The 25,917-nt window shown below is 43.4% G+C and overlaps 1 protein-coding gene across 1 annotated transcript in view; it reads left to right on the top strand.

The window, feature by feature from the left end:
• Positions 1–285: 285 nt before the first annotated feature.
• The window catches only part of PPP1R3A (protein phosphatase 1 regulatory subunit 3A), a 56,040-nt gene continuing 30,408 nt past the window's right edge, over positions 286–25,917 (top strand). Inside the window, exon 1 of the mRNA XM_063446873.1 lies at positions 286–1,122. Within this exon, the coding sequence (XP_063302943.1) occupies positions 293–1,122 (830 nt within the window). The 5' untranslated portion in view covers positions 286–292. The remainder of the gene's footprint in view (positions 1,123–25,917) is intronic.

Raw genomic sequence — 25,917 nt, forward strand, 5'->3', positions numbered from 1 at the left:
TTGCAGTGCATGCTATTTGAAAAATATAAATAAATTTAAAAAAGTCCCATTGTTTAATGAATAAACCTCTTATTATAAACTAGAGCAGCACAGGTTGGAAGATGTGGAAATGTATATGAGTAAAATGCTCTGGGACTGTTTGATAAGCCAGTGACAGAAAGTCTATCAGATTTAAAACCTTTAGAGAGAAGGCCAGCATAGTTTACAAGCCACCAGACTTATTAATAGACCTGACTCCTCTTTGCAATGTCAACTGAAACCTTAACCCTTATCCCAAGTCACAGTTTCTCAAATGTCAGCAGCCAGTAGCTGTCCTGCTCCTCTCCTGAGTACATCCGAGAGCCCAATGGAGAATTTGGAAGAAAATCTAAATAAACTTAAATTGTTAGAAGCCCCAACCGGTGGTGATTCTTGTGTAGATGATGAAGATGAAAAAGCTACACTTAAACCTCGATTTTCTCCTCTTCCAAGAAGACGTAGTTCTGTGTCTTCAGATGATGGAGATATTGAACCACCAACATCGATAGCAAGAAAAGTGTCCTTTGCAGATGCATTTGGTTTTGATCTAGTATCTGTTAAAGAGTTTGATACTTGGGATGTGCCAATTGTGTCTCAAATCATCGAAGCAGAAACTGTTCAAGTAGAGGAATTTATGTTTATACCAAGCTTTGTACTACCTTCAGCAGATGGAATGATAGAGAAACTACAAGCAAAAAAAGTACTTCTAGAATCTGTGGACTTCATATCGGGGACAACCTGTATGAAGGGAATTATTAGAGTTCTAAATGTGTCTTATGAGAAACAAATATATGTGCGTATGTCACTTGATGGATGGCAGAGCTATTATGATCTTTTAGCAGAGTATATTCCAGACTCTTGTACTGGGGACACTGATCAGTTTTTCTTCAATATCTCAGTGGTGGCACCTTATCAAAAGGATGGAGCAAAAGTTGAGTTCTGTATATGTTATCACACAGCAATTGGTAAATTTTGGGATAACAATGATGGACAAAATTACATCTTGACATGCAAAAAGAAAGTACAAACAATGTCACAATCGGATAGCTTGTCTGAAGATCTCGCAGACAGATTAAAGAAAAGTTGTTTAAAACCAGTGGCAAGGTAAGTCTAAAGGAACCTTACAAACAAGAAACAATTGTATTTTATTTGAAAATGATCTAGTAATATGCATAATATTTCACAGTACCACTAAAGGGCAATATGGTATTTTACATCTGCCTGTTTAAAACCCAGAAGCTTTTTACACACAGTTGCAATATCAATTCATCCTTAGACTGAATAATGTGATGCAATCATTTTCACTGTCTTGTTTAAATAACACTATCCTTAAGGCAGTTAGTGTGTCCTGAACAATACGCAAACATTCCCCTTGAGTTTACAGCCTTAGAGGTCAAGCCATTTTAAGGAAGAGCTTCTGAACTATTTTGCCCTTTAGATACATTTAGATACAACTATTGGTTAAGACCTTGTGATGTGATGTGCTGTAACCCCTGAAGTGCAAGAGAGCCTCATGATCATAACTCATTTTTTAAGCTAATTCATATCAAAAGAATTCTTTCCCATAATAAGTTGAATCTCTCTATTAATAAAGTGGTAATTAAGGATTGTCATTTAATAAAAACATATTTTAACACCGAGTACTTTGACAATTGTACATGTAAATTAGGTCTGTTATTATATCCTTAGTGTTCCAATTAACTTCAAGAGCCACTCAGTTCTGTATCTGTAATATATTCTTAGCAATTCTGTTTGAAGTAAATTTAGGAAGCCAGTTAATTTACAATATTTAAGAATAATAATTTGGATTTTTTTTTTTTTTTTTTTTTTACTGTTTCAAAGAATACTTATTAACCAGGAATCTTGAGTTGCTTCAAATGTATAATGACAATGTAAAATATTATTTATTATCTGGAGCAAATAATATTTTTATTTTTTTAACCTTTTAAAAAAAGTAAACATTCCTTTGTCCCTCTCTTGTACAAATATAGCTGAGCTTCTCTTTGTTTCTGGAAATCTTACTAGTTCTAGAGGGTTTCTGTTATGAGATTGCTTGTGGTTTTCTACAATAAACCAATTGTGAGTATTGTTTACAGCCCATCAGACAGAAGTCTGAAATATTCCTGAGTATATTTGCCTTGTACTACTTTTCAGTCCTGCCTTGGAAAACCAAAAATGCACCCAGACATGAAAGGAATTGAAGATTTCCCATAATTCTATTATTATCGTGGTTTATTTTGTTATGTTCTTCCCTAGAGAACTGATGTTGAAAATAATATAACTGACTCGTTTTGTTGGTATTTCAATTTCTACACAACTAAAATATGTGTTCAAGAGGAGAGGGCACTAAAATCAGATTATTTGATTTGACTTACAACTAAATAACTTAATTTAAAGGGAGATTCCAAGCATGCACCCCTGTTAGGTACAATTTGTAAATTGGGTAAAAGTTAGCCATGATATATGTTGTGTTAATTATTTATCTGTATGGTTATGGTAAAATAGCACAAAGTGTATTGTGTTCATCTCTTGAGCCCTTACCACCAGGATCGGACTGGGAGAAAAATTCAACACGAGCATTTTTGAATCCCAGTGGTCCACTGAGCAGGGGGTGGGGACAGAGAGGGTTGTTTTGTCATCACCAATTACAAGCTCACCTCCTCTGAAAGTAAGCATGTTGGTTCAATGCTCTTCCAGGGCAGAGCCATGTGTAGAGCCATGTGCAGAGCCCTGCTAAAGAGCTCTTGAATGAGAAAAGGCCCTGTATTTGGTCTGCACAGTGCAAGCAAATGTATTAACATGCTTGAGCTATGTTTACTTGTGACTTGCCTCTGGTTTCTCTATAAGTGGGATACCATAGGACAAAAGGGAAAGTGTATTGTGTATGTGTTTGGAGCCTGCTTTGTGTGTGTGTAAAGTGAGCTGATTGTGGTGTGGTGTTTTGTTTAATAGGTCAGTTTCAGTTGTATTGTGTTTGTGCTGTAATAGGGGATCTAGAGTGTGTATATATCAGGAATGTAGTGTGTGTAGGTGGTGCAGTCTGTGCCTATAGGGGATCTAGTGTGTGTGTGTGTGTAGAGGATCCACAATTGTGTGGAATTTAGTGTGTGTATATAAGGGGGTGCAGTGTGTGTGTGCGACAGCTGCTATGTGTGGGGGCTGCAGTATGTGTTTGAGTGGTGCAGTATGTGTGAAGGATCCAGTGTTTGTGTGAAGGTTGCAGTGTGTGAATGTGTTAAATGAAAGCAAATATATATATTTTTTGAAATTAACAATTTACCTTTCCTCAGGGATGGGGGTATAGCTTAAAAATCCTGCTGGCCCAGTGTGAAGCACTGGTGGTCCTAGGGCCAGAGTTCACTCTCACAAGATTGGAGCATTGCCATGGTAACCGCGGCAATGTTCCCACCTCGTGAAAGGAAGAACCCGGCAGATATGCTGGCCAGAGCTCCTGGGTCTCCCCTCCCCCACATTGAAGTGTCAGCAGGCCTGTGAGGGAGATCTTTGATCTCCCCACCGGCCAGTCATGGCACACAGCAGGGTCAGCTTAAATAGTGCCAACTTTCAGGTATTTGCCCGGTTTGCCCGATGGCCATTCCAGGCCTGTTCACCAACAGTGACTTTTCCAATATAGTTAGAATACCGTATATACTCGAGTATAAGACGAGTTTTTCAGCACATTTTTTGTGCTGAAAACCCCCCACTCGTCTTATACTCGATTCAATTGTCTGTATTATGGCAATTTACATTGCCATAATACAGACAAGGACCGGGGGCTGGCAGAGAGCTGTTACTTACCTTCACAGCAGCTCCTGTCAGCTCCCTTCTCTCTCCTCCGGTCCGTGCAGCTCCCAGGTCAGCTCCCTCTGCAAGTCTCGCGAGAGCCGCGGGGTCAGAGCGTTGCCACGGGTTACTGTGGCAATGCTCCGCGCGGCCGCGAGACTTGCAGAGAGAGCTGACCTGGGAGCTGCACGGCCGGAGGAGAGAGAAGGGAGCTGACAGGAGCTGCTGTGAAGGTAAGTAACAGCTCTCTGCCAGCCCCCCTCCTACAGCCCATCCACTGGACCACCAGGGAATGAGAGCCCCCCTCCCTGGCCAGCTAACAAGCGGGGAGGGGGGGACGAAAAAAAAATCAAAAAATTATAATAAAATAAAAAAAAAATAATATCAGAAAAAAATAATATTAAAAGAATAATAATTAAATAATAATAAAAAAATGCCCACCCCCCACCAATGCTCTCCATCACACACACACACCCACACACTGCACTCATACACACTGCACTCATACACACACTGCATTCATACACACTGCACTCATACACAAACACACTGCACTCATACACACACACACTGCACTCATATACACACACTGCACTCATACACACACACACTGCACTCATATACACACACTGCATTCATACACACACTGCATTCATACACACACTGCATTCATACACACACTGCACTCATACACACACTGCACTCATACACACTGCACTCATACACACACTGCATTCATACACACACTGCACTCATACACACACTGCACTCACACACACTGCACTCATACACACTGCACGCATACACACACTGCATTCATACACACACTGCACTCATACACACTGCACTCATACACACACTGCACTCATACACACACTGCACTCATACACACTGCACTCATACACACACTGCATTCATACACACACTGCACTCATACACACTGCATTCATACACACTGCACTCATACACACACTGCACTCATACACACTGCATTCATACACACACTGCACTCATACACACTGCACTCATACACACACTGCATACACACACACTGCATACACACACACTGCACTCATACACACACTGCATGCACACACACTGCATACACACAAACTGCATATACACACACTGCATTCATACACACACTGCATTCATACACACACTGTATACACACACACTGCACTCATACACACACTGCACTCATACACACACTTCACTCATAATATACACACTGCATTTATACACACACACTGCACTCATACACACACTGCGTTTAATATATATACACACTGTAAATAATTATTCAATTAATATAATTTTTTTAGGATCTAATTTTATTTAGAAATTTACCAGTAGCTGCTGCATTTCCCACCCTAGTCTTATACTCGAGTCAATAAGTTTTCCCAGTTTTTTGGGGTAAAATTAGGGGCCTCGGCTTATATTCGGGTCGGCTTATACTCGAGTATATACGGTAATACACCTGTATGTTGCGTGATTACAAAAATCTCGAGATACACCAAATCGCAAGTATATAACAGGTTTGCAGTCCATACAAATGTGAACAAAGCAGTCTGTGTCAGGTTTCTTTTAAAAAAAGTTATATTTCTTACATTTCCATTATTTCCATTATGATGGCGTAAGAATCGAAGGCTCTGTATATATAAAAAAATATATATTCGATTCATATTGACTGGCATAATGGTAAAGCCATGGAGTTGAAAGGTGGCATGACACAACTCTTAGTTAAACCCGTTTTCTGAGATTTAGGGAGTTCTCTGTATGTGAATGTGAATGTAAATGGGGTGCTGCCTCTGTTACTTCACCCATTGTAAGAGGACATACTGGAGAAGACATAGGTGCTCTTCAGGTTAGAATATATTTTAATCTATAGATTGCGCAATTGTCTTGAAGGTGAACATGCCATCTAAATGATTCATGAGTTGGAAGTTCTCATATTGATCCTGCACTGACACACTAGCAAAATATGTTTGTTTGTTTTTAGGATATTTTCCTGTAGATTTGATTTTGGTTGTGTAAAATTTAACTTACTATATCTGTCTGCATCAAGCTGGCTATTCAGCACAGATAACACATTTCTTACATAACTTATGGCATTAATTCATTATAGGAAAACTCCACAAAATTAAAAGAACACTCTGCGCTTCTCCTCTCTGCCTCTGGGAGACCATCAGTACCGATGATCTGTCAGCCAATCCGATGCTTCACATAAAGAAACATGGGGGGGCAGGGCACATGCATGGTACTCACCATTGCACCTGCAATCCTACTAATACTGAAGTGAGCTGTGCAGAACAGAGACTCTGCTAATACATTGCAAACAGTAATTAAAAAACTATTTGTTGTGTATCAATCTTATCTTAAACAACTACTGTTCCTTAACTCTATACAAGTGAAACTGGCAGTGTCTTTTTCAATTTATGACTGTCAGATTACATCAAAAGACACCTTGAAAGGTCTCACCCAAGCAGCTAAACATGTCATTAAATCGCTTGTGGTGACAGAGGCGTATATAGAGGTGTCTGACCCTTACGATCCTCGTGTAATCCTAGTGAGGTACAGGATGACTCATATTTCTGGTGTCACAGATTTCTTTTTTTGCGTCTCATTGATGCCCTGGCATTTGATGTCATACCTGGTGTCTTCACTGATTCAGAATGTTAGAACATCAAAGTAGTAGTTTTGTAGAGTTGCTATGCAAAAATTGCCACATTGTTCACTCCCTGATTCCACTTCTTCTGCTTTATATCTTACCAGGAAGCTGTACTAAGATCTTAGCTTAGTTCCTTTCACTAATGACATGACGTGTATTTACTGCTATAGATGACACATTGTCAGCAGTGGGAAACAAAGCATGAAACTTGTTTGGCGCACAGCAGGTTCAGGATGCAGTGACGGCGTAACATTGCCAGGAACTCTTTCTTGACTTTTCAACACTGCCGAGAGTTTGGTGGGGACAGTGACAACTGTATTTTGACCAATGTCAATAGCAATCAGAGGTGATGAAGTGAGGAAGGATTCAGAGAAGATTTTGTAAATTATTCTTTAGTTACAGGTTAAAAATGTGCACTAGACCAAGCAGCAACTGAGAGTAATGGGCAGTGATTTTATTGAAATTTACAAACAATCATAAAGTCACAGTGGAGCAGCGTAAAAATCTTGCGGCCCATATAGATGCATTGGAAGCTTACTTTGTCATATATAAAACTTCAAACAGAAAGTGAAAGAATCACTTTGTTACCCTTGGGAGAAAGAGCAGTGAATTCTGAATATTTCTGGTGATGAGCTAAATAATGAAACTATGGTATATTAGTGGTCTATGGCAAGAGAGAGCTCATGGTGAAGTCTCAACTTGTGAGACTCAGGGGCCGATCCAGGTTTACATTGCTACAGAGTAGTGATGCACCGAACTGTTCGCTGGCGAACAGTTCCTGGCGAACATAGCGTGTTCGGGTTCGCCATGGCGGGCGAACACATGCGCGGTTCGATCCGCCCCCTATTCGTCATCATTGAGCAAACTTTGACCCTGTGCCTCACAGTCAGCAGACACATTCCAGCCAATCAGCAGCAGACCCTCCCTTCAGACCCTCCCACCTCCTGTACAGCACCCATTTTAGATTCATTCTGAAGCTGCATTCTTAGATAGAGGAGGGAAAGTGTAGCTGCTGCTCATTTGATAGGGAAATTGATAGCTAGGCTAGGGTATTCAGTGTCCACTACAGTCCTGAATGACTCATCTGATCTCTGCTGTAAGGACAGCACCCCAAAAAGCCCTCTTTAGGGCTAGAACATCAGTCTGCTTTTTTTTTTTTTTGGGGTGGTGGGGGGAATCTAATTGCAGTTGCCTGCCTGCCAGCTTCTGTGTCAGGCTCACAGTGGATACTGTGCCCACTTGCCCAGTGCCCCCACTCATATCTGGTGTCACAATAGCTTGCATTTAAAAACAAAAACATTTTTTCACTGTAATAGATTAATTAGCAGTTAGTTGCCTGCAAGCGTCTGTGTGTCAGGCCAACAGCGTGTACTCTGCCAGTGTGCACAGTGCCACTCATATCTGGTGGCACAATAGCGCGCATTTAAAAACCCAAAAACTTTTTTTTCACTGTAATAGATTGAATAGCAGTTAGTTGTCTACAAGCGTCTGTGTGTCAGGCTCAAAGTGGATACTGTGCCGTCTTGCCCAGTGCCACCACTCATATCTGGTGTCACAATAGCGTGCATTTAAAAGCAAAAAACCTTTTTTCACTGTTATAGATTGAATAGCAGTTATTTGTCTTCAAGAGGGTATGTCAGGCCTACAGCGTGTACTCTGCCAACCTCTGCCACTGCCCAGTGCCACTCATATCTGGTCTCACAGTAGCTTGCACGCATAGTACCACTAATCCCCCAAAAAATGACAGGCAGAGGCAGGCCACCCCGCAGGGGCCATCGTGGTCATGGTGCTGTGATTCCCTTTTGCCCTAGAATAATGCCCAGTTTTTAGAGGCCACGTACCCTGAACTTGAAAAGTTCTGAGGACATAGTTGACTGGCTAACACAGGACACCCAATCTTCTACAGCTTCCGCTCGGAACCTTGACGCACCATCCTCCTCCAGCTTAGCTTCGAGCACCCCTCAAGATACCACTCACCCGCCTGCCGCCACCACCAACACTAGCACCACAGCCGATTCACTTGGTATGTCAGAGGAGTTATTTACACATCCATTTGAAGAAATTAGTGATGCGCAACCATTATTGCCAGAGGATGTAGATAACAGGGATATGTCTCAGGCAGGCAGCATTACACACATGGACGTACGGTGTGATGATGATGATGTTGTACCCGCTGCTGCTTCCTTTGCTGAGTTGTCAGATACAAGTGAAGCGGTTGATGATGACGATGCGTCCATGGATGTCACGTGGGTGCCCACTCGGCAAGAAGAAGAACAGGGCGAAAGTTCAGATGGGGAGACAGAGAGCAGGAGGAGGAGACGAGTTGGAAGCAGGGGGAGGTCGTCGCAAGGAGCTAGTGGCACAGTCAGACAGCATGCATCGGCACCCGGGGTCAGCCCGACAGCACGCCAATCAACGCATGCTGTGTCCACCACCAGAATGCCGTCATTGCAGACCTCAGCAGTGTGGCATTTGTTTTCTGTGTCTGCCTCTGACAACAGCGATGCCATTTGCAACCTGTGCCAAAATAAACTGAGTCATGGGAGGTCCAACACCCACCTAGGTACAACTGCTTTTAGTAGGCACATGATCGCACATCACAAACGCCTATGGGATCAACACATGAGTACAAGCAGCACACAAACTCAAAGCCGCCATCCTCCTCCTGGTCCAGCATCTTCAGCCACGTCAACCACTGCTGTCCTCCTTGCCCCCTCTCAACCATCCGCCACTCCGTCTCTCGCCTTGAGCAGTTCCCGCTCATCTGCCCACAGTCAAGTGTCTGTCAAGGACATGTTTGAGCGTAAGAAGCCAATGTCAGAAAGTCACCCCCTTGCCCAGCGTCTGACAGCTGGCTTGTCTGAACTATTAGCCCACCAGCTTTTACCATACAAGCTGGTGGAGTCTGAGGCATTCAAAACATTTGTGGCTATTGGGATACCACAGTGGAAGGTACCCGGACGAAATTTCTTTGCACAAAAGGCAATCCCCAACCTGTACTCGATTGTGCAAAAGGAAGTAATGGCATGTCTGGCACACAGTGTTGGGGCAAGGGTCCATCTGACCACTGATATCTGGTCTGCAAAGCATGGTCAGGGCAGGTATATCACCTACACTGCGCATTGGGTAAACCTGCTGACGGCTGCCAAGCATGGAATGCGTGGCTCTGCAGAGGAGTTGGTGACACCGCCACGACTTGCAGGCAGGCCTGCTGCCACCTCCTCTACTCCTCCTACTCCATTCTCTTCCATAACCTCCTCGGCTGAGTCCTCTTCTGCTGCTGCGTCTTGCTCCACATCAACGGCACCCTCCCAGCTCCCCAGGTACTATTTCACATCCCGGATACGGCAGTGTCACGCCGTCTTGGGTTTGACTTGCTTGAAAGCAGAGAGTCACACCGGACAAGCACTCCTGTCCGCCCTGAACGCACAGGTGGAAAAGTGGCTGACTCCGCAGCAACTGGATATCGGGAAAGTGGTTTGTGACAACGGAACAAATTTGTTGTGGCATTGAAGTTGGGCAAGTTGACACATGTGCCGTGCATGGCACATGTGTGTAATCTGATCATACAACACTTTGTGCATAAGTACACAGGCTTACAGGACGTCCTGAAGCAGGCCAGGAAGGTGTGTGGCCATTTCAGGTGTTCCTACACGGCCATGGCGCACTTTGCAGATATCCAGTGGCGTAACAACATGCCAGTGAGGCGCTTGATTTGCGACAGCCCGACACGTTGGAATTCAACACTCCTAATGTTCAAACTCCTGCTCCAACAAGAAAAAGCCATTAATGAATATTTGTATGACCGGGGTGCTAGGACAGCCACTGAGGAGCTGGGAATTTTTTTGCCACGTTACTGGACGCTCATGCGCAATGCCTGAAGGCTCATGCGTCCTTTTGAGGAGGTGACAAACCTAGTCAGTCGCACCGAAGGCACCATCAGCGACATCATACCATTTGTTTTCTTCCTGGACCGTGCCCTGCAAGAGTGCTGGATCAGGCCGTAGATGAGCGTGAATAGGAAGAGGAAGAGTTGTGGTCACCATCACCACCAGAAACAGCCTTATTAGCATCGCTTGCTGGACCTGCGGCAACGCTGGAAGAGGATTGTGAGGAAGCAGAGTCAGAGGAGGAATGTGGCTTTGAGGAGGAGGAGACAGACACACCACAACAGGCATCCCAGGGTGCTCGTTGTCACCTATCTGGTACCCATGGTGTTGTACGTGGCTGGGGGGAAGAACATACCTTAATTGAGATCACTGAGGAGGAGGAACGGGAAATGAGTAGCTCGGCATCCAACCTTGTGCAAATGGGGTCTTTCATGCTGTTGTGCCTGTTGAGGGACCCTCGTATAAAAAGGCTGAAGGAGAACGACCTGTACTGGGTGTCCACTCTACTAGACCCCCGGTATAAGCAGAAAGTGGCTGAAATGTTACCAAATTACAGCAAGTCGGAAAGGATGCAGCATTTGCAAAATAAATTAAAAAGTATGCTTTACACAGCGTATAAGGGTGATGTCACAGCACAACGGGAATCTAACAGGGGAAGAGGTGAAAGTAATCCTCCTCCTCCCACGACCACGCCGGCAAGGACAGGACGCTTTGTTGATGGAGGACATGCAGAGCTTTTTAAGTTCTACGCATCGCCACAGCCCTTCGGGATCCACCCTCAGAGAACGACTCGACCGACAGGTAGCAGACTACCTTGCCTTAACTGCAGATATCGACACTCTGAGGAGCGATGAACCCCTTGACTACTGGGTGTGCTGGCTTGACCTGTGGCCTGAGCTATCCCTTCAAGTGTCCTGTCAGAAAGGACCTTCAGTGCAGCAGGAGGTATTGTCACTGAGAAGAGAAGTCGCCTAGGTCAAAAAAGTCTAGATTACCTCACCTTTATTAAGATGAATGAGGGATGGATCCCAAAGGGACTGACAGTGGGTGATACATTCAACTAAAAAAGGCCTGATGAGATGAGCTGCCTTGGGCTAAAAATTTTGACCCTATGTAGGAGGAACAGTCCCTATTCTGCTCTGTGTCTGTGTGTATCAGGGTCCCTGAGGACAGGTGTCAATCCATATCTGCCAAGTGACCCTATGTAGGGGAACAGTCCCTATTCTGTTCTGTGTCAGTGTGTATCAGGGTCTCTGAGGACAGGTGTCAATCCATATCTGCCAAGTGACCCTATGTAGGAGGAAAAGTCCCTATTCTGCTCTGTGTCAGTGTGTATCAGGGTCCCTGAGGACAGGTGTCAATCCATATCTGCCAAGTGACCCTATGTAGGGGGAACAGTCCCTATTCTGCTCTGTATCAGTGTGTATCAGGGTCTCTGAGGACAGGTGTCAATCCATATGTCAAGGTGTCAATATGTCATATGTCAGGTGTCAATCCATATCCATTGTGATTTAGGAATGTTAGGTGATTTATGCCCTTTATGGATTAAAACCAGACTCAACTGTGTAATTTTCCATGGGAGTTTTGTCATGGATCCCCCTCCAGCATGCCACAGTCCAGGTGTTAGTCCCGTTGAAACAACTTTTCCATCACTATTGTGGCCAGAAAGAGTCCCTGTGGGTTTTAAAATGCGCCTGCCCATTGAAGTCAATGGCGGTTCGCCCGGTTCGCCGGTTCGCGAACGTTTGAGGAAGTTCACGTTCTCCGTTCGCAAACCGAAAATTTTATGTTCGCAACATCACTACTACAGAGCTGTAGAAGATGGACTATCAATTGAAGAATTAAATATCTGTACCAATTGTTTCCTTTTAGGATAGATGCCTCAGGATTCCTCCTGCAAAAACGAACTCTTCTCTGTGTACTTCGGTATTAGTGGATGTTAAATAATTTCAGTTACTATAAAGCAACTGCCCCAACTGCAGCTACAAATTATGGTTCCTTTTAAAATCAGCAAGACCTCAACTCAGGTTGGAAATTACTAAATGATATAAATGAACAAGTTGATGGGTATGGATAAAATGTATTCAATCTACTATGTACCACAAATTATACCAGGCATGTCTGAGCATGATGAGTGTAGTCAGCAGCAGACGGGGAAATAGATTGTTCATCATTATGTGTTCTGTAACTATGCTATTTAATAGGGTTTCATAATGTTTTCCTGTTGGCACAGTTTCCCAATTTTCTCACCCTATAAATGATATGTGGTTTGATGTTACTTTCTTAAAGACATATTTTAGGGTTTTTCACTGAAGTGAGTATTGCTGGGAATGCAAAGTGAACCTACATTTTAATGACTCGATAGCCAAACTAAAAACAGAATTGAATTGAAGATTTTTTTTATGTTGGTCTAAATGTTGAAATTCACTTTGCGTTCACTTTGAATTCCTAGACCTTCAAAATCATTAACATAAAAATATGGGGGGGGGGGGGGGGGGGGTCTTAAAAGGGGAAAAGTTGAGAAGAAATGAGCCTCAAAACTTAAAGTGGCAGTCCAGGATAGTGAGCAGTTTGGGAGCAGAAAACCTTCAGGCACTCATGGAGTATTGAAGAGTAGGGCATCACAGCAAAGGTTCTTCAGTTTGTATCTCCAGTAAAGTGCAGAAAGAAGAATATCAACGCTAACACCGCAGCCAGGAGCAATAAAGTTAATTCCATTGGAATTAGTTTTAAGATTTTTAGATTTTTAGACTTAAACACAAATTATAAGCCAAGAAATATGAAGATTGAAGATTATAATTTCCAAAGTTTAGGCCAAATTGGAAAATTCCCCAACTCAACCAATTCCCAAATCAGTGATTAATTGCTTAATGAGAAGTCCCTGGTCAACTTTTGACCATTCCATAACTCTATCAGAGAGTATTCCTAGTCTATGTAGCTGCTACATCAGTTTTGATATACTAAGGTTTTAAAAAATATCAAACATGGGGGTGGAGCTTGCAAGCATACTGTGCAGACGCCATTTGTCACAGCTCCTCAAGTCTACCTACAATCTACCCAATATATCCTTCTCCAGGGCCCAGCTAGCTCTACAAACCTGCGATATTGCCTCATGAGAACGAGCTGCATCGATAGATGCCTTTCTTTCACTCACCGAAACAGCACAAGTTCAGGCAAAAGACTGGGGCCTACTTCACTCTGACCATACCCTGCCTGGAGACACTCCTTGGTGGACCAGCTGCGGGAGGCCTGCCGGGTACGCCACCCACATCGCCTATCCTGCTGGAACACATGCCGGCCATGAGACACAGATCACAGAAACCGGCCACAGCCAGGGATGGTAGGGACATCGCCAGTCTGCTGCAAAAACCTGCGCAATACTGCTCCTGCAGCCATGCTCGAAGTCACAGCAGCAGTTTGATGGCTCTGCTCTCACCACTAAATACAACTTGAAAGTCCTACTGACAGACATACATAAAGTATGGGAAGCTGATCTGGCACTTATTAAAAACGACATCCAGGCTGTCACAGACTGGGTGAGAACCTCTGAGGAGAATGTTATAAATATCCAGACCGCTCTTATAGAGGTAAAAGACATGATGAAACAACTCCAGACCCACCAGATGGTCTTATCTTTCCAAATGACTACCATGGAAGACTGACAACACCACAACAACATTAAAATCTGCGGGATCCCAACTGTAATTTCAGCTGAAGAGTTACCTCACTATATCAAGAGGTTACTGGCAACAATATTACCTCACACGGCCACCAAAAAAATAACAGTTGATGGTGTCTACCACATTGCAAGCACAGCCAAATCATCACCTGCTCAAATCCAGGACATTATCCTCCGTTGCATGGCTTCGCAAGACAAGAGCCAAATCTTGCTAGCCTTACTGGGCAAAACCCTGCTGACCTTTAAAGGATCCTTTCTGTCCTTCTTCCAAGACCTCATGCAGGCCACTCTCCTTTGGCGAGTCCCTAGAGTCGATCACCTCCCAATTGAGATCTGCAGGGGTGGCCTACAGATGGGGATCATCCGGAACCTTGATGGTAATGCACAATGATGCTACCCACATGCGTGCCTCGTCGGCAGAGGCACTCACCTTCCTCACCTCTCTGGGGCTGGCTATCTAAATACTAAAAACGCATATATGCTCAAAACATTAGGTAATATAGGAACATCTGCAAAGACTGAGAATTGCAAACCCCAGGGACCTGACTGCACTGGGAGACAGTGCTATTCCAATACAGTTACATAATTGACCAATGCAAACATATTGCCCGGAGTGGCATGGGTTCAATGCAGATGTTCCTATATTACCTAATGTTTTGAGCATATATGCGTTTCTAGTATTTAGATAATCGGCTACAGAGCTGGATGTATTCTATGTATTCTTTGTATTTTTTTTCCCTCTTCTTCTTTCCCTTTACTCCTTACTTTGAACCCATTTACTTTCCCTAACAATCTTGGAATGCGGTCCAGAGATATGTATACATCCGGACCGTCAATATCAGCCCAATAGCTTGATCCCTCCACCCCCACCCTCCCCCCTCCCCTGCCCCCTTGGTTAGGGCTGATCTTATAATAAGACATAACCTTTAATGCTCATGAACCTAGCAGGTGTCATCAATCGTGAATCTAATGGGTGTCATAACCCTAACTTATCCTGCAACCCAATATAATTTGGTTATAATGCTCTTGTCTCATATAGCCAAGCTGTATCCCGCAAACCGGGGTTAAGTTTCCATACACCCATAATCGCCTCTATGCTACTAGGCATCTACATTCCCATGTCATACCCGCAAGCATATATCTACCCCATGTCTGGATTCACCTGAGAGCATACCATGGCTTATACATTTTCTTTATGATACAGACCTCTCTGTTGGAGCTGGACTTAGTTTGAAACAGTTTTGTTATTTGGAAAAAGAAAAATAGTGCATGTCACCACCTTGTACGAAACTTATTTTTACTCTTCTCTGCTAAATGTTTACATATTGTCTAGTATTTATGCAGTCAGGCACTACAAAAATAAAGAATTATAAAAAAAATCTAAAAAATTTTACATCATACTTTTTCAGTTACAATGTCTTTGAAAACAATTTACAGAAATGATCTATTTACCAAAAAACAATGTTAACTACAACAAAAGAAAAGCACTTTGACCCCGCAAAAAACAGTTGAGCACTTGCCTCTTCTCAACAAATTGCAGTGGGTAAAGGAGGAGATTACACTCACTCAAGGTTCACCAATGCGACTTTATTAAATGATGTGAAGGTACATGGGATTGTTTCATTTCTTTGGACTTTTCTAGCTAATTTAAATTCCAATTTTATTTTTTGGGGGGTGTCCTCCAGCACCATATATTGTTTAGGGAATAAGCAAAGGAAATGTAGCATTTAAACAAATTAAGCAACAAAAGTCAAATGTGTGCTAAAATTGCCCTTAGTAAATGCCCGACATAGATTTTTATTAATTTAGAGCTTAATGTATTCTTCTTATGTTTCATTTCTTAATGTTTCTCTAGATGTAAAAGTACTTTTGGTTTTAAATTTTGTGGACACAAGTAATCTTGCATGGCTAGTATACCTTAATGCCAACAACCATTAAAGCATTTATCCTATAATACGCATATGTTTTGTTAGCCTGGGCAAGGACAAAAAGCTCTCTATCATCTACTTCCTCATTAGAAGCAACAAGTCATCGATGTTAGGGTCATATAGAGTTTCCTAACCAAAGAAATTTGAGACTACATTAACCTTTCCACCCTGTTAATATGAACCACACACTATGAAACTATGATGATGACAGAAGTGTCTGAGTCATATTCTTCACCAATGTCTGCTGGGTTAAAAATGTTCCCTGGTATTAATTTGGAATTTCTGGAGACTATTCCTATTATTAATAATCTATGTTAATAATATAATTTTTGGTAATCATAATGTTAATGATACAACTTAATTTAACAGACCGGAGTGTTTGGGATAAATATTGGAAACAGGATTACATATATGTCCTTCTCTTGTGTTTTTTGATTAAATCTACTTTGAAATGTCATAGCAGTGATGCAGGGTACCAGGTTCTGACAATAAAATACCTTTGTACAAGCTTAGCATCGGTAAGTTAAAACTTATCTAGCTTTGGTAGCAACTGTAAATAGTAACTAGTTTATGTCCCTATTTATAAAAAGTAGGTTAATGGAATATATTATGTAGCATAAGTTAAGAAAAAGAGTCAAATAAACAAATATTTAATATACTTTAAAAAATAAAAACCTCACGAGCCAGGTGTTTGTGCCAAATTAATGTTCATCTAAGTTGTCGAAAACTAATTAAGAAATAAAGCCTTGCCCAAGTTTCATTGCTGAAGTTGGACAGGCTAATGTAAACGTTCCCAACAGTAGTGGGTCTGGGAATTATGTACCAGGAGTTCCCCAGATTTTTTCAAACTTCTCAAAAATATTTTGATACACACCAGAGGGACAAAATCCAAAGAATTTGATTCATAACTAAGACTGTATCAACTGGGATTGGGATAAAATCAAAACAAAATTAGTTGTGCTGACATGAAAAACATTTTTCTAAATTTGTAACAAAATATTTAAATGAAATAAAGATAATTCTACTCATTAGGCAAACCTGATTCTGAAAGGTATCTATATGTGAAAATATTTAATTCATTCCTTTGACCCTGTTTGCAGCCTGTTTGTTCCATTTCTGCATTGATTTATTTCATTTTGTTTGCTAGCTTAATTTAACCCCTTAACGCCGTTACGACGTACCATGCCGTCCCACATTAAAAGGACTTTAAAGCCGTTGCGGCGGCATGGTACGTCGTAACGGCTTAAGCCCCCAGGAGGAGAGGTGTACTCACCTCCAGGGCCGGACTGGGAATGAAAAGCAGCCCTTGAAAAAAATTCCATACCAGCCCCGCAATGCATCGCGTCAGCATAGTGCGCAGATATGGAAGCGGGAAAAAAAATGAAAACTATCACTCAAACATGACAGAAAGCACTTATAGGGCTTCAAAATAAAGCAGAGCAGATTTATTGTAAGCAGACGTGCATTTGCATATAATCCATGTTTCAGTCCAACTACCTTGATATAGTAAGAAATGTTTGGTAATTTGGATTGAAATTGTGAATGTATTGCACAGCAGTAAATAAATTATGTTATCTTGCTCATTTTGAAGTAACGAGTGTGCTCTTCACTTTGGCCGACAACTGGATGATCTCCCATAGGAAAGCATTGGGAGGCTATTGCGTATGTGTGGCAAAACGCTGTGCTTCACCGCACCAATCAGCATCTCCTCATAGAGATACATTGCATCATTGCATCTCTACAGGGAGCGTTCAGGACCTCCATGCATAGAGTGTAGATTCTGAACATAGGTGCTGCACACTGTACAGCACTGGACTAGAAAGCATCTCTAGTGGTCGTCTGAGTGACTGTAGGAGATATGCCTAGGCAGCAATGTAAACACTGCCTTTTCTATAAAAAGGTAGCATTTACAGTGGTCAGCCTACAAGGACAGGCTACAGACACCATAACCAATACATTAAACTGTAGTAGTTCTGGTGACTATAGTGTCCCTTTAATATCACGTCTTTCTCTCACCAGCCGACTTTGAGTTACAGGGAGAGCAGGAGACCAAAGTGAAGTTTGTTTGTCTTTCTCCCCAATCCCCTTTCACGTGTCTCTCAGCCCCAGCACCTCTATTTGTATCTTTCCCCACAGCTCCTCTGTGTGTCTCATTCTCTCCTTCCCCACTCCCTCTGTGTGTCTCTTGTTCGTCTTCCTCAACTCCTCTGTGTGTTTCCTGTTCCCCTTTCCCAATCCGTCTGTCTCTTTCCCACACACCTCCGTGTGCCTTTTTTACTCGCCAGCCCCTCCATGTGTCTCCTTACCTCACAGCCCTCCATGTGTCTCAGTAGCCCCCACATGTGTCCCACTAGCCCCCCAGCCATTCATGTGTCCTATTAGCCCTCTCTCCCAGTCATCCATGTGTCCCTATGGCTCTCCCAGCCCTCCATGTGTCCCTATGCCCCCTCCCAACCTTCCATGTGTCTAGGGTGACCAGATTTTATAAAATATAAAAATGGGACACCCATTAGCGATACAAAAATCACTAAAAAAAAAAAAAAAAAAGAGAAATACATAAGTCTTTAACCTCTTCTTGGCCAGAAGACAGCTCATCCCCTTCCTGGTACTCAAATTAGTGTCTTTTCATTTACATTTTGAAGGAGCATGATCATCAGAGCACACACATACCCTAGACCAGGGCCATTGTAACAGCATAATAGCCCACTGGGCAAACCAATGCACTGGGGCCCTGACTACGCAACCACTCAAAGGAATAAAAATATAAATTATCAATAAAATGAGGCTTATATTTTTTGGTACCTCCAACAAATACAATACTTACACACACAGACAGACTGCTGAAAACACACACACACTGCTGAATACACATAAACCGCACAAAACACACACAGACTGCTGAATATATACAAAGGTTGCTGAATACACACATATAGAGACTGCGGAATATACACACAGACTGGTGATTACACGCACACAGACAGGTGAACGCGCGCAGACTGATGCACAGACTGGTGAATGCGCAGAGACTGGTGAATACACGCACACACACAGACTGCAGTGAGGAGTGCAGTGTGTGTGTTGTGTGTGTTAACGGGTTCATTGTGTGGGGAGTGCAGTGTGTGTAGGGGTTCTGTGTGTGGGGGGTGCGGTTTGTATTTGGAGAGGGTGCAGTGTGTGTAGCGGTTTAGTGTGTGTGGGGGGCTACAGTGTGTGTGTGTGTGGAGAGAGTGCGTTTGTGTGTGAAGGGGTGCTGTGTGCATGAAGGGGTTCTGTGTGCATGAAGGGGTGCTGTGGGCGCGAAAGGGAAATGTGTGCGCGGAGGGGAGCTGTATGCGCAGAGGGGTTCTATGTGCGTGAAGGAGTTCTGTGTGCGTGAAGGAGTTCTGTGTGTGGGGTTCTGTGTGTGTGAAGGGGTGCAGTTTATGTTTGGAGGGGTGCTGTTGGTGGGGTGTAGTGTGTGTATGGGGGGGTTCTGTGTGTGTGGGGGGGTGCTGTTGGTGGGGGGAGGAGGAGTTTAGTGTGTGTATGGGGGGGTTCTGTGTGTGTGGGGGGTTCTGTGTGTGTGGAGGGGTGCTGTTGGTGGGGGAGGAGGGGGGTAGTGTGTGTATAGGGGGGGGTTATAGCATTGATATATTTATTTTAAATAAAAAAATTAAAAAAAATAAAAAAAGCTTTATATTACCCCCCTACCCCCTTACCTTTGATCAGGGGAGAGGGGGAACGACTATTCTTCAATGTTCAAGCCCTGGTGGTCCAGTGGGGGCATCTGCTGTTCAGCCTGCAGCTCCTCTGGCTGCAGGCTGACTTTGCTCTCCTCTCGCGAGAACAGCAGGCAGGTTGGAGCGTTGCCATGGTAACGCACAGCAACGCTCCAACCTGCCTGCTCGCGGGAGGAGCATTCTCGGCTCGCTTCCTGCTTCCTGCTACACCAGGTAGGGGAACAGAAGCTCCCCTACCCGGTCTGTCTGCTCGGCCACGCTACATTCTGTGACCGGCAGGAGGGGAGAGCATCCCCTCCTGCCGGTCACTCTGTAATTGCGGCCAGGGCCGGTGCACACTAGGTGGCCGCGCACCGGCCCCATAGTGTGCCGGCCCACCGGGAAATTTCCCGGTATCCCAGTGGGCCAGTCCGGCCCTGCTCACCTCCGCCACGATCCTCTTCTGGGGGGCTGCCTGGGCTCTCAAAGAGCGATCACATGGCCCCCTATAGCTGGCTATGGATCTGCCAGCAGGGGACTGTCTGAAATATCAGACAGTCCCCCTGCTGGTGGGAAAGTAAAAAAATATATATTAGACATGTGTAAAATTAAATTAAATATATATATATATATATATATATGTATTAAGGCCTTTTGGCCTGTATTTGTGGGAGGGGCTTAAATTAATTCACTCCCCTATATAAGGGACACCCCTTACGTGACTCATATTGCTTGAGGTCAGCATCAGAATGATTTCCACTTCCGGGTCATCCAGACGCCATTTTACCTGATTACTCCATGAGGTTTTCTAAGCAGAGCTGTGTCAGGAATCCAGCCACAGGCTTTTCCGGCCTACCACCTTCTTTCTTCAATCCATCGCCGTGGATGGTGCCCAAGTGACTCACAAACCGTAAGTCGACCTACCCGTTACGCCAGGCATCAGTCCCACGGCACCATTCACGGGTCAGGTCCTCACTTTACGGCTGCATTTTGTCTAAGTCTGTTCTAAAACTATTGCATGTTCATGCATATCATTTGTTTAAACCCCCTACCAGTCTTTGGGTGTACTACAGGCTTCTTAGACATAATCACATTTCATGTACAAACCAATGAACCACTGCATTTTCGTCTGCACACTGACCCCTACCGGTCATTCAGTGTACTACAGGCTTCTCAGACATTATTGCATTTCATGAAAAAAACAACCAACCACCGCATTTTTCACCTACACACTGACCCCTATCGGTCATTCGATGTACTACAGGCGTCTTAGATGTTTTTTGCATTTTCATATACAAACCAATAAACCACTGCATTTTCACCTACACACTGACCCCTACCGGTTTTTGGTGTACTACAGGCTTCTTAGATATTATCGCATTTCATGTACAAATCAACGAACAACTCTTTTTTTTCGCCTACACACTGACCCCTACTGGTCTTTTGGTGTACTACAGGCTTCTCAGACATTATTGCATTTCATGTACAAACCAACAAAACACTGCATTTTTCACCTACACACTGACCCCTATCAGTCATTCGGTGTACTACAGGCTTCTTAGACGTTTTTGCTTTTCATGTACAAAACAATAAACCACTGCATTTTCACCTACACACTGACCCCTACCAGTCATTAAGTGTACTACAGGCTTCTCAGACATTATTGCATTTCATGTACAAACCAACGAACCACTGCATTTGCGCCTACACACTGACCCCTACCGGTCATTCAGTGTACTACAGGCTTCTCAGACATTATTGCACTTCATGTACAAACCAACTAACCACAGCATTTTCGCCTACATGCTGACCCCTACCGGTCAATCGGTATACTATAGGCTTCTCAGACTTTATTTCACTTCATAAGCAAACAAACTAACTACAGCATTTTCGCTTTTATACTGACTCCTATCTGTCAAACGGTAGGATTAACCCCTTAAGGACACATGATATGTGTGACATGTAATGATCCCCTTTTATTCCAGAAGTTTGGTCCTTAAGGGGTTAAAGGGTATTTTAACATACAATCAGCATTTCTGACCCCTACTGGTCACATGGCATATACAATTTACCAGCCAATATAAATTACACATAAGATTGTTTTAAACATAACCATAAACCATAAATTAAACTCCAGCACGGGCTCAACTTCAGGTTTAATTCACAATAATTTACATTTCACATCAAGACCAACAGTGGTTCTATCAACACTGCCACCTACAGGTCTGTCAAGTATATTGACAATTTTCATGGGGTTTTACAAACACCAAAACACTGACACCTATAGGTCAACAGACAAACAACATTTCACATACCAATCAGTATCCAACTACACTGCCACCTATAGGGCACTCGGCAGATCTCCAGTGCACTTGCATTTTGCAACACCATGTTCACTGACCCCTACCATTCAATAAGACATCCAACAATTCACATAGCAAGCACTATATCAACATCTGGTATAAATACATATATTATTACACAATAGCAGACGCATCTGTATATACGTAACTGGTAATATAGTTCACATACATTTTTCACAGCACGCTGCTCACGCAACAGACTTTCCCCTAGCAAGGGGACATACAACATACAAGGTGGGGACAGACCACATTTTCACTTGTACATACGGCACTTAATGGGTTAAGATTGATACATATTTAACCAGTATGGCTACGATGTTTAATATTTACACATCACGGCACTTTACTTTTCACATATACTGTACGTATTAAGATAAGCTTGGTCTATGCCATATTTCCTTATGCCATACAGTTTTATCCATTCAGGTTACAGTTACTACTAAAAAACCTATAGGTATTGTCAGGTTCAATACCATACTACCAAGTACATACACCTGCTCACGTAGTTATTCATCTCTTACCTTCCCTGGAATAGTAATAGTATACTGGCAATTAGGGTTCTAGGGCCCAATAGGTATTACCCCCTTTTTTCTCTGCATTATGCTTCGGTTAGTGGTCCCGCGAGGCCAACACCCCGCCTCACACTCGGAGGCATACACCCCTCGGGCCACTCGTGAGCTAGCCGCCTCGCATTGTATCATAGAGAGGGCCTCACCTGTCACTCCCCTTCCTATTTTCTGGTTACTGTCACCGAGAGGCCAACATCCTGCCACAACGTTCGGTGGCCACTCAAAATCCCCTCGCGCCAAGCATAGAGCCTCTCAAGCCACTTGGCAACTAGCAGGACCTCACCAGTCACCAAAAAACACCAAGCCTAATCGTTTCGCCTTACGGCTTAGCTAGCAAGCCAGTACAAGAACCCTGGGTACAAATAATAATTGCATTATTAGTCTTTATTGTTATTTAAGTATTTCTCAAAAAGATGGTGAAGAATCACCTCTTCCTAGCACCCCGGCTAGAATTGATACACCTTCAAGCAGAGGAGATGTTGCTAGTCCAGCAGCAATCAGATCCTGGACGATCCCACACATTACCACCGACCTAAGGAGGTGACAAATCCCCTACCCTGCTACAGCAAGGAAAGCAGAGTTATTCAAACTCCTCCATACATCAACGGACAACACGGAGGCAGGGGAAGGCCCAGCTACATCAACTCAGGTGACACCCAGGCTATACTAGCCTCACTCATAAACTCATGAGCCAAAAAATTTATGACAGACTGGCAATCTCGAGTTGGTCACCACAGCCCTCACAAGGCTGGGCCTCACGCTACTGTACAACCAGCACCAACCAAAACTCGGTTACCTGGTACAATCAATTCTTATGACACACAAGACGTTAACCCTGCACGTATGATGTCAGCACATTGGGGGAAGCAAGGCATATATATGTATGATGATTTATCTGTGGTGGTCAGATCCAGGGATTCCAGGTAGATCGGGAACTGACCATCCCTTGGTTGGGTTGGCAATTGGAATATGTAGAGATGTTTATTTTTGCAGGTACCCATACAGAAGGGATTTTGTCCCAAACAAATGGACGAGCGCTCTCGGGCTCCAGGTACCAGCACCTCTGAACTACCAGAGACCATTGATATGAGTAGTTGCATTGCATATAGACTGTTGCATATATGTTCAAATGGTTCAGGGCACATGAAAAACCATGTGTCCCAATGCAACTTACAAATAACGTACTCACCATCTGTACACACCAATGCATTTTCAACACTACTGACTCATCACCCTTCCAGACTTGTAGTAGATTTACTAAAGCTCTGGAGCTTCAAAGGGCTCCCATACAGGTATCATAAACACACCTTCAAGGAATATAGCATGCCCTCATTTACAGTCAGCACAACAAAACCATTGGCTGTAAACACACTCATAGCCAAGATTTGCAGATGGGGTTTTCCAATCTCCACCAGTTACAGCAGGGCACCAAACACAAACACATTGGTATTGTCACAAGGAATCTTCCCTTAAACAAAGACTAACCATAGACTTATTGGCACCACACACCTCCGCTACCCCAAGTCTCAACTCCCTCATACCCTCCGAGGAGTTTTCTTACTATACAACATCATTGATCTACCTTTACAGCTTTCACTCAAGCATGGTTTGAAGCTTGGTTAAGTAAGACCAATATCATCAACGCAGTAAACGGCTACCATCTACCCTACACACTGGCACTTACATGGCATAAATTGGGCAATCCTTTCCCCGATCAACTTTCGAGCTACAGATTAGCCTACTATCGATATTCGCAGATACTCTGTGCTGGTTATGATAACATATCCAGAGGTCTTACAGTCATACACTATCTAGAAGACTTCTTGTTGATCAAAGATAACATATTTTTCACTAGAAGCCTCACAGCAGCTTAGTCTGGTTGACCACTTGGGCGTCCCAGTACCCCATAAGAAACAGAAGGCCCAGACACTATCATCACATTACTGGGCATATGACTTGAGTCGGCATCCATACACGCAAGTTACCACAAGACAAATAGGGAACATTCTCATCTACATCAATCACTACCTCCTGCTTAGTACTTACAACTGCAAGGAACTACAATCCCTACCAGGTTCCTTAATTTTGCCATGCCTATCATACCACAAGACCACGCTTTCACATCCAGAATACTTTCCCCTTTTTTCCAAACTTCCAACATGATGATCAGAGGATGTTCCTAGACACCTCAGCAACAGCAGACCTGAACATGGGGGGGAATTTCTTAACCACTTGGCATGGTAAATGCATGTTCCTTCCAGGATTGTCTGACACTTCTCCAACCAGATGGTCAGACGCGGCGTCTACCACGGGTTTGGCAGCGATCTACCGGGAACGATTGCTTTGGAGCTGTTGGCCATGGCATCCAGGTTTGGAAATTTTTCCACCACCTCAGCCCCTTTGGGAGATCTACCCCATTGTAGCAGCTGCTGTGGCATGGGGTAAATCATGGTCAGGGTCATCAATCCGTTATTACTCTGACAACTAGGCACATGTCATATCATCAACAATCGCCACTACTCATCCATAAGGTCATGATATTTCTGGGGAACTCACTTGGTTGGCCACTTATCACATTTCACTTTCATGTACCAGACGGGGGTATACATCCCTGCCGATAATTGTCTCATTTATATTCCAGGCATGTTCATCATACGCTTCCTACAGCCGCCCATACAGTCACGGCCACGCTTTCGTTCCAGAGACAAAATTATGGATTAGACATACTCATGCAGCATAGCATGCACTATCCCACCTAGCACTTTCGTCCCATACTTGTAGAACACATAACACAGCTTTTCACCTGGCTTAAAGAATCTCATTGGAACACGACATAGCTCAACCTGTGTCATAACATTTCTCCTAGGTTTTGCTTCTTTTTGCCACCTTAAACTTAAACTATCTCACACACCATTAATCATATAGTTTACAGGCATTCAACAACACAGGATAACCTATGGCCAAAACTACCATAACTTCATGCTATCATACCAGACAAGAATATACTCAGAAGTTTTCAGGAATCCATTCCCCCACGTTCCTCTCAGAGATTACCAATAGCCATCCAACTTTTCATCCTTATCGGACCTATTAGATCTACAACCATTCAATTATACTACCAAGTCGGCCATTACCAGCCATGCACATTGCCTTTTATGCCTTTCTCAGGCCAGAGAATTCACTACCATCACCACCACTCAGACAGATCATTGTCTTCAACGATCCCACGTACGTAAACACATATTTCATTACCTATTGGCTCTACCACATTCCGAAACGAGTCAACACGGACCAACAGTAGAGATAACATACTAT

This window comes from Pelobates fuscus, chromosome 3 (assembly GCF_036172605.1).
Source record: "Pelobates fuscus isolate aPelFus1 chromosome 3, aPelFus1.pri, whole genome shotgun sequence".
NCBI lineage: Eukaryota > Metazoa > Chordata > Amphibia > Anura > Pelobatidae > Pelobates > Pelobates fuscus.